Here is a 10,637-nt window from a genome sequence, read left to right as displayed (position 1 = left end):
CTGTCTTTCAGCCGTGACTCACCGCGTACTACCGCTTAATCCAGGCTGCTCTGTGCCCCTGCCTGCTAAAAATGCGTTTGCAAATCCTCTCCTTGGGAGAGCGCAGGCAATCAGATGCTTCTGATTCGCTCAGGTTTCACATTAGCCCTTGTATATGTACGCCGAGTGCAACTGGAGGCGCAATCGATTACTGCGAGCACATGTCAAACCACCCAAAGAGCTGAACAGCAATGATATTTACTGGGAATGAATGACCACGTGCCTTCACTGAACACTGAACACAGACCTTCACTGTCTTCTACGAGTAATTATAAAAACACATAAGAAATAACTACACAGAAAATGAGAACGATTGTCTTTTATTCAGTCCTTTTGTTTTGGCTCAGTCACCTCAGAAAAGAGTTAAGCGTTTATGTTACATTATTGATTGTGTTAGCAGATGCCCATTATGCCCTCTGTATTCTGTACATCTTCCATTTACGAGGTGGGATATTTCCTGAAGCAGACTGGATAAAGCGATGTAGAGCATAACCCTTTCAGGGCAGCGAGTCCATAAGACCTTCTATAACCATCTATAAGAACAGCATCTCTGGGGATTTGAAGTACACAGAGGTGATCTGCTAACTGCAACTATAACAAATGGGAATGAGGTGGGTAGACTACTTGATAATGTGAATTACAAGGATTCCTGAAAACCCTGTCTGTCTTCCACTAAAAATTGGGCTTGCTCATTCAACTTGTGCCAATCAAAGTGCGTAGCATACATAGTGTCCAGTGTTAATTTAACTCGAACAGTGATAATTCAACTCTTAACGAATAACATTTAGTCTCACATTCCAGAGTGGGACCAAATGTTATCTGTTAAGAGTTGAATTATCACTGTTAGAGTTCAAGTGGCACTGGATATTTTATTAATGTATATTGGTTTCTCAATCACGCTTTTACGTTCCACAATGGCCAACTTTTTTCTTTTTTCTTTTAGAGTACAGCCCATATCAGGGCCTTTCGTTTTCTGAGTTTAACAATGGCTGAGTTTAAAAGCCCCGCCCCCCCGAGATGACGGTTTCTCTGCCTTTGTCATGCACCATAAGGCCAAATGCATTGAAATACATTATTGATGCGCATTCGCAGTGTGTGTGGATTGTCTTACATCTTGCACCACGTTTGAAAGCAAAGCCGGTCATTAACAATTAACCGCATTGTTTCGGAACAGAAAATATTCTGAGCGCTGAACCCTGGGAGGAGCCATTGTGGTTCAGCATTAGCATCTGGTTTCCAGCAGGTCAGCCAGATACAGCATGGCTGTGTTCTCCTCCATGGACAACGCTCCAGCAGCATCAGTCATAGGAAATTAAAGATCGGTTTACCAGCTTGCATATAATCACTAAGAACTGTAACAAACAGCACAAGGGCTGTTTACTAACAAGCAAAATAACTATGTTGAGCAGTAAACAACAAAACAAAAACTGGAGATAAATCATTTAAAACTGGTATACAGTAAAGTCACAGGACTTAAACTTCGGTAATGCTTTCTGATTATTAATATTGTCACGTACATATACTGTATAAGACGGAGGGCAGACACCTGACTCTTCAATGTAACTGGACGACCACAGTTTTACAAACACTGCTAGTGTTGATATTATTGAGATCAAAGTAAATTCATGTTCCATAATACAGCCAATTTTAATCATTTAAGCCAGGAAAAAAAATATTCATCCACATATTTGAAGTAGATTTTTTTAGCCAACCAATAAGGGCTGACAGAACATGTTTAAAAAAAAAAAATCAGGCATTGAGTGTCAGGGGGCTTTGCCAATGACCAGTACGCTCATGAGGAAGACCATGATGAAGAAGATCCACATGAAGAAGCGGTCCATGACCTTGGCCACCTTCTTCCACTCGGCGCCCTTGGCGCAGGTGGCCCTCTGCTCGCGGAAGCAGGTGGCGATGTACTCCACGTTCCTCAGGAGCTTGTCGTGGTGGCCGCAGGAGCACGCGTACGCCGCCGCCGCCTTCTCGCCGCAGCAGCCCTCGTCCTCCTTCTCGCGGTCCCGGGAGAGCCCGCGGGGCAGCGTCTCGCCGTTGCCGTGGTGACGGGGCCGGTGCCCGTCGTCGGGGCGACGGTGCTTCTTCAGGTCCCCGTTGGTGTGGGGCTCGTCGGCGTGGAGCGGGCTGCGCTCGGTCTGGGGCGAGGTGCAGTTCTCGCCCACCTCGTACACAAAGAAGATCTTGGACATGTAGTCGATGATGAGCACTTTGGCCCACTGAGGGACGGGCTTGGCCTCGGCGCCGCAGAAGTGGATGTTCATGATGAAGATGGTCAGGGCGGTGGAGGCTGTGATCATGGTCATTGTGGCTATGTAGTACTTCCCTATGAGGACCAGAATAGACAAATCATGAATTATGATTACTGCAACAACGTTAACAAAACCCAGCAATGACAAGAATTTTAATAATAATAAGAAGAAGAAGGAGAAGAAGAAGAAGAAGAAGAAGAAGAAGTAGAAGAAGAAGATGATGATGATGATGAAGATGATGATGATTATTAATATTATTATTAGAAAAAGAAGATGAAGAAGAATCATCATCATCGTCATCATTGTTATAATTATTATTATTAGAAGAAGAAGATGAAGATGAATAATCGTCATCATCATCAACAACATCATCATCATCATTGTCATTATCATCATCATCAATATTATTATTAGAAGAAGAAGAAGAAGAAGAGAGGTCATGTGAGGATGGACCCGCAGGATTCGAGCAGCAACCCCCCCCTGCTCGCTCACCTATGAGAGGCACACTCTCAGAGGGCGGCATGCTCTCAGCCACCATGAGCTGGAAGACGGTGAGGGCCAGCAGCACCGTCACGCCCAGGGACACCTTCTCCCCGGAGTCGGCCGGCAGGTAGAAGCCCAGCGGGGCCAGGAAGGAGATCATCACGCACGGGATGAGCAGGTTGAAGATGTAGAAGGAGGAGCGGCGTTTGAGCAGCACGGTGTAGGTGATGTCCGGGTACGGGTCCGAGCAGCAGCCGTACATGATGACGTTCTTGGTGGCCGGCATGCCGTGGCACTCCCACTCCACGTTCTCCACGAAGTCCGACAGGTCCCCGCTGCTCATCCCCATGGTGATGTCCACCTGGTTGCCATTGTAGGTCCAGGAGCCGAAGGTGAGGTTGCACTGCTGGTTGTCGAAGGGGAAGTAGGACACGTCTACCACGCAGGAGCTCTTGGTGATGGCGGGGGAGTCCCAGGTGATCTCACCAGTGTAGCGCAGGACCACGTTGGTGTCTACCGGGCCAGAGAAGTCATCGTCCGCTCTGGGAGAAAGCGGGGGCGGGGGGGGAGGGAGGTGACTCATACATTATGATCTATACTAACACAAAGGCCTTTTCTGAAAGTGGGTTAAGGAGCTAGTTTCTGTTTTTTAATTTAATTTAATTTTTTTGAGAAAATTCTTATTGAATGTTGAATGTTTAAGAGCTTTTTATTTTTCATAAATACAATATAAAGGAGGTGAATCCTTGGTTGCCATACGCTAATAGTGAGTCATTGAGTTCACTAACCAGAACTGTTTTTGGCGTACTTGTTATAGAGGACGATGTCGGGTCTCCAGACCAGGTTGCTGGGGATGCGGATGACCTCCAGTCCGTCATAGGCTTCCCTGTCCCACTTCAGATAGGTATCGTGCCACGTCTGTCTGATCCACAGATATGCAATCAGCACCTGGTTTCTCTCGTCCTGTACATACGAATACAACATTCGCATTTATGGACATCAACCCATCTTAATGTTCACTATATTACAGCTCATTTATATTTCATGGTACTAAAATGTGGATTTTTATAAGTACAGCAATAAAATTCATCTTAGCCAGTTCTGCACATATTTTCCTCTAGAATTAGCAAGATCATACTCCTTGATAATCTCCTTTTCTGAAAGCAGAAAAACGTAAAGATGGGAACTAGTTCCAGGAACACACACGCGCGGGCACACACACACACACACACACACTACATGTACACACACAAGCACTACACACATCCAGTCACACACAGACCGCATGTATATACCTTCATAAGAGTATAAGCAGGATGTGAGTGTATCTATTGTGGCTACAAATTCAAAGAAAAAAAAGAAACCACAGCGTTGTCAGAAGCATAAAGTTAATGTATTTTTCTAACACATTTTTCCAGAACATAGGCCTTCTTGACAAATGAAACTGCAAGTAATCAAAAAGTATCAAAAATATTACATTAGACTGCACGTTTAGAATGGTTTAACAGAACATGCTACCAAGTACATTTTTGTCATGTCATTTGAAACAAGTACCGTGATATATTTAACAAGTAATCCACCTAAAACTAGTTATAATAAAGATGTTACCGAAACAGTGTAAAAACAAACAGCATACTTATTGTTGAGATTCGGGTCTAGGAATGGCACTAATTGTTGTATCATTTGGTCATGTGAAAAACATATAATGTCTAAACATTTTAACTATTAAAAGTATATACAGTAAAGCCAAATTCACTGAACACTCCAGACTTGGACCAAGAAAATGAACATGAGGGACCATTTGTAATTATTATTTTCAGCAATTGTATGTTGCTTGTGGTTTAAAAATAGCATTCAAGCACCAGCTAATAAACACATTTGAGACCATTTAGCCGACCTTAACTCTTTGGACATGTTATGGGAACCAAAAAAATGTTATCTGCATTTAAATAAAATGTGTGGCTTTGCTGTACATATAGAATGTCATGTCTAATTTTTGTACAAATAGTGAAAACATTATCCCCATTTGAGGACAGTCTAATCATACCAAACATAAGCTAGCTTAATATAATTATGAATATCACAAATATATTTCTTAGGATAAACAAATGTATACAGCAAGCCATTAGAAATTTATTAAATGAAAGTTATGCAAGTTACACAAAGATGATGCCCTCCTGACTGGACACATGAAGCGTTGGCAAGGATGACTCACAAACAGGAAATTGCATCACTGATTGGATACTGTACCTCTTCCAGACTGTCAGACTGGCTGAAATCAAGACTTGGCAGTCAATATCAAGTACAATCCAGACGCAGGGGCATATCATTGGCCAACACAAGGCAGAGTTTTACCACAGGGACAAAGAAGAGTGCTTCTCCATGGTAACAGGACACAACCCGCCGGAATCTACCTTTCTAAGTATTCCATCTCTGTAACCGTGATACCACCCAACTGATTGAGCTAAGTGTTTAAGTTGTTAGAGTAAGACGAGTGGTATTTCTACTGAGCGATACTGATGCAGGTGTGTGTGCATGTGTCTGTGTCTGTGTGTGAGTGTGTGTGGAGGTAGGTGGGACATATATTGTGAGTAAGTGAAAGGAATACATTTATAGCTGCTCTCATATTTTATTCAAAGACAATCATAGAAATGAAACCAGAAATCCCTTGTGACTGCTCCTGTTTGGCATGAACTTCACCAACTGCATTAAACGTTATTCTTAATCTCACATTTCTCACCTACTGAGGCAAAGATCTATGATAAAACCCGGACAAGTCTCTCGATAATGTGTACAGTTTTAAGCCAATTCAAAGTTCCTCAGATCTGGGTGGCAGCAACACGATATTGACATGAAGGAAAGCATGCTGGTCCAAACCTGCCACATCCATAGCCTACTCAGCACTGAGGCCAGGCTGTAACTTTTTGGTGTTTAATAACTAACATTGAATGTTTAATACAGCTAATTCAACTGCACAATAATAAACTATTTTATGTGCACAGACTCAATACTAAGATGGTTATTTTATTATTGTTTTATTTAATTATTATTATTATTAGTATTATTATTTTTCAAACTTACCCAAGGTAACTCAAAAACAGACACAGGTTTGTACTCAAACAGTTGAGTGGAGCTTCTACCCCAAATCCATTTTATGAAGACCAGTGCGATCACTGGAATTACATGTTTTCCAGTTGAATGTACGTGAACACGCTTTCGTTTTCTGCAAAACTCTGCAATGGCTTATGAACTCTGGTTAGGCTACTCACTGAAATTCTCAGCAACACTCTGCAATGTCTTATGAACTCTGGTTAGGCTCCTCACTGAAATTCTCAGCAAAACTCTGCAATGGCTTATGAACTCTGGTTAGGCTACTCACTGAAATTCTCAGCAAAACTCTGCAATGGCTTATGAACTCTGGTTAGGCAGCTCAGCTCCCCAGTTTTGGCTTCCAAAGTCACCCACAGGTTGGTCTTGGGAAATCATTGCATCCATAGACGTTGGGCCACACAGGGTCCCATTTAGTTGTAGTTGCATATAGTTTACTTTACATCAAGTCTTTTTTTGTTGATTTTATCTCTGTTTTCGTCTTCTCTTATGTTTTTATGAAGCACTTTGTCATTTTGCTTTTGGTAAGTGCTATATAAATAAATAAATAAATAATAATAATAATAATAATAATTATTATTATTATTATGTCTACCCCAATCTACATCTATATACCCCCTCCACCATCTGCCCTTCTGCAGGACTCACCATGTCTTTGATCTGGGACAGGGTGATCTGCAGGGTGACGTTCAGGGCCTTGTCTGTGTCCTCCACGGGGCGCAGAGCGTTGGAGTAGTTCTCCATCAGGTCGTTCAGAAGCTTCCGGGCGTACTCGCCCTGAGCTGAGCGACCCGCTGAGGGATTTCGTGAGGGAGGGGGTAAGGGGGGGTGGGGGGGGCGGGGGGGAGGAGGCACCATCATGAGCAAACACAATGGAAAATGGCATTATATTGCATTACAGGCATTCAGCACATGTTCTTATCTAGAGTGACTTAGACAGCTCTCCGTACCAACATACACACTAGTGTCTATATTGGGACAGAATGGCACATTCAGCCAGAGGTGGTCCACAACAGACTGCACACATACAGATGAGTACTGCGCGGGCTTACAGTACCAATGCCCTGTGGTCTTTTTCTGTACATTAACAGAATGATATATACAAAAATGAATACATTCCAAAGCTCACAAAGTTTTCCAGCGCATATTAAAGACACTATTATATAGATGTCTTTTTTTTTTCTTTTTTTGTTAGATTGCTGAGAAAATATACTCATCACTGTATAAATGTTATTATCAGTAAGTAGAAAAATGAATTACTTACTAATTGAATAATATTACTGAATACTGAACAATTCACCTTACAAATATATATTTTTTACACAGCATTTTGTGTAAAAAAAATTAGTCCCCTTGAAAAAATGCTCGATAATGAGATAGATGTTGGCCTTACCTTCCAAGAACAACATGACGAAGCCAGCAATTAGAACCATTCCTTTCATTTTAAGAAATGAAACGAACAAAACTGCGAGACAATTCGAAGTAAACCGCCAGCCGAATGCGAGTCTGGAGAAGGCTACTCGAGTCGCCGCCCAGTCGATTTACATGTCGTTCAACCCCAATTAAACCCAAAAGTAGGAGAGCCGCGCACCGTTTCCTTTGGCTCCCTCCATCAATTGCTCGGCGAATGGCTTTCCCAGATACGCGGTATCGTACAGCATTCGCTTGTGGAACCGGAGCCGGGCTATCACGTAGCATGCAGAGCGGGGGGAAATTGGATGCTCCAGACTACCGGCTCACTGCACACACTGGCCTTTCATCAACTGTCAGATCTGATTGACAGGTGAATGGCATGGATTAAGACAGCTAGATTATGCAGTAGATAGAAGAATAGAGGAAGTATAAAACAAGAGGTGAAGACATCCTCTTTACACATAGCTTCTTCATCTTCTTCTTCATCTTCTTCTTATTATTTATTTTATTTTTTAAATATTATTATTTTTATTATTATTATTGTGTTTTTATTACTATAGGTTTACTGACTGACAAGTATTAAAGTTAAACTGCCATACTTTTAAAACAGCTGGTATATGTTGCTCCATGTTGAGGACTGAAAGAGTTCTTTATGTAGCATGCACAGTTTTCCCAAGAGCATAATTTTGTTATTGTTTATCTTGTATTCAAAACTGGTCACTCTACAAAGCCAGACAGGCCATTTATAGCCTAGAGTTTCACCTAAGCATTTACGCTACTGTAATTTTAGAAGATGGCAGGCTGTAGTTCACCAACCTCAGAGAAAGGATAGGGCAAGCCTCCACGTGATGCGTATACTTCTTGGAGATTGTCTGCGTTGTGGAATTTAAAATTAACTTATCAAATTATATATGACATACAACATGTACTGCAAATATTTAAAGATAATAAAACAGCATTCATTCCTGATGAAGTGTACCATCAACTGGGAACGTATTATTTTTCTGTAATCCTTTGTTCTTTCGTATTCATTTGTTTGTGAATGCCTGACTCGGGCCATAAAACAGCATAATGAAAGCTGTTTTTCTGTGTTTTGTTTATTGTTTGCCTCCACCATGGTGCGTGGCGGGGCTTTTTGTGAGTACCAACAAAAAAATCCCCTCCTGCTTCAACAGTCATCATTCTGACAGGTAGTGAGATTAAACTGGCACCTCCTATTATTGAAAACGCTGTGCCTTTTTTGAATATCTCTTCTTACATCCAGTAATGTATTATTATTGAGTGCGAGGGGCAGACTTTGCCATTGAAATTCAGTCAGACGAAAATGCAGAGGTCACATTGTTTTCACAACACTCCAAGTCTGTAGTCTTTTTGCTTTTCTTTGTTTCACATCATTTCAGAAATAGCATTACAGCAGAGCCTCACAGCTTTTTGGACACTCAATAATTGTAGAGAACAAAGGACGCAAAAGTAATGAATCCCTGCAGAAATCAGTTGGAAAAAAGAACTTCAGTAAATGGGGATGCAAACAAATGGAAATGTTTGCCCTGCACATCGAGATACTGCTGACAAGTAGTGTTTGCAGATGTAATGAAAAGAAGAAAACAGACCATTCTCAAAGTTTGAAGAACAGTCACCACATGATCATTATTATTAGCACAGGATTATTATTCTTTTTTTGCATTTAGCATTAAAAACATATGCACATTTGCATGTGATTTATGTCATACATAGCCAGACTATGCCACTGTTTAGGCAACAAGTAATGATATGCCTTCAATAGCAGCTGCTATCTAACAATATGTATTTTTTTTGACATAGAACCATAAATACAGGAATATACACATGAAAATTTGGAAATCAGAAATCGGAAAAGTGTGAACTGAAGTGAATAAAATGTAATTACCTCTTCTTCTTCCAGGTCACGTCCACATCACTTCCAGGTCACTGCAGATGGCCCTTATGTGGGTGCCTGCTCAACTTCACATTACAATAACCTGTGAGCTCATTTCTACAGACACAAGTGTTTTATAACTTGAACCTATGCAGCAGGCTTAGGTTATTGTTTGTCTTTATTTAGGGAGCAGACTCTCAGAGGAAGTATATAGCCTGTACATTAGTCATTTATACAGGTCAGGGATTACCTGAATCACTTTACTTGAATCACTACCTATTTGAAGTCCCACCTACACAAGATCATGATTCATTAGAAGAAATGTCTGTCCCCCAAAATTGAAACCATTGTTTCCCCAGAAGTTGGACAGATTTATCTCGTAACAGTTAAAATTAAAGCACAATTTATAGCACAATTCATGTTATTTTAAGATATAGAATAATGATGTACATTTGACTCTGTTTTAACAGTAGAGTGTGGCAGATTATTCCAGAAACAATATACATAAATGGGTATGTAGGTGAATTCAGCTGACTGAGAAGGAAGGTGTTTCTGCCAGCTGTAGGTGGGTGGCATAATGTGCCACAGTGGCTCACGTGCATGTTCATCTTATCTTTTTCTCTTATCTGTGTGAGGTGGTGTAGCCTGAGGCCCAAGTGAGACAGTAAAGAGCTGGAATCGACAGCTGGAATCGCTCCACCAACAGTCAGCTTTCACACTGATACATCAAGGTGCCTTTTTTAAGAGAGTGCCAAATGGACAAGGTGGAGTTATAACCACTAACACTTTCTAGAATATTTACTTTGCACGCATGCTGCGACACATTTACGCCCAGACATGCGCATGCTCGCGAATGCGCTAACGCACCCGCATGTACGAACTGATAGATTTCAACTTCACTTTCAAACGCGCTTGATGAAAATCTCCTGCGGCTTAAAATGGTAATGGCTACGCTTGAATACCACATGAGAAACGTGATGCTCCGAGCTGCAGACTCATTCATATGAGAAGTCAAAATGGACACGCGAAAAGACCTGCTGGTTCTTTAACTGGAGTTTATTGCGCACAGCAGACTCTAATTTCTGACCTTGGCCCACTGAGTTAAAGAACACCATTATAAATATTAAAATCAACAGTGACAACTCCAGGTCAGATAAGACCCATTTTTTTTTAAATGCCAGAGGCACCTATGGACACATGGACACGCAGGAGACATTTTTGGCTTCAATGGATATCGACGAAACAGCTTCGTTTGAGCAGCCAATGCTGTGAAATGAGAGCTCTGCTGCGGTAACTCGATCACAGGTGCTTCCTGTACAAAGATGTTAAAACTTTGTGGTTGGGCTCACAAAAGCCACCTCATCTGTTTATATGTACAACCGTTAATTTAGAGACCAAGGGTTCAGCTCACAAAACACAATTTCCAGGCAGCATTTCAG

The 10,637-nt window shown here is 41.5% G+C and overlaps 1 protein-coding gene across 1 annotated transcript; it reads right to left on the bottom strand.

Annotated features, from left to right (window-relative positions):
* Window positions 1-1,454: 1,454 nt before the first annotated feature.
* On the bottom strand, window positions 1,455-7,637 carry LOC118232285 (neuronal acetylcholine receptor subunit alpha-9-II-like). The gene is made up of 5 exons (XM_035427158.1): window positions 7,285-7,637; window positions 6,540-6,685; window positions 3,592-3,746; window positions 2,793-3,325; window positions 1,455-2,374 (listed from the first exon to the last, which is right to left on the bottom strand). The coding sequence occupies exons 1-5, from the start codon at window positions 7,331-7,333 to the stop codon at window positions 1,803-1,805; spliced, it is 1,455 nt and encodes a 484-aa protein (XP_035283049.1). The 5' UTR covers window positions 7,334-7,637; the 3' UTR covers window positions 1,455-1,802.
* Between the last annotated feature and the right edge of the window lie 3,000 nt (window positions 7,638-10,637).

This window comes from Anguilla anguilla, chromosome 7 (assembly GCF_013347855.1).
Source record: "Anguilla anguilla isolate fAngAng1 chromosome 7, fAngAng1.pri, whole genome shotgun sequence".
NCBI classification, from domain to species: Eukaryota; Metazoa; Chordata; class Actinopteri; order Anguilliformes; family Anguillidae; genus Anguilla; species Anguilla anguilla.
The sequence above is the reverse complement of the archived record's forward strand: the minus strand, read 5'-3'. Positions and strand labels throughout refer to the sequence as shown.

Coding starts and splice junctions, on each gene's coding strand:
- LOC118232285 (XM_035427158.1), bottom strand. CDS start 7,333: ATGAAAGGAATGGTTCTAATTGCTGGCTTCGTCATGTTGTTCTTGGAA. Junction 3,326..3,591: donor GACATCGTCCTCTATAACAA/GTACGCCAAAAA, acceptor GCTTTCTCCCAG/AGCGGACGATGACTTCTCTG. Junction 2,375..2,792: donor TGAGAGTGTGCCTCTCATAG/GTGAGCGAGCAG, acceptor TGGTCCTCATAG/GGAAGTACTACATAGCCACA.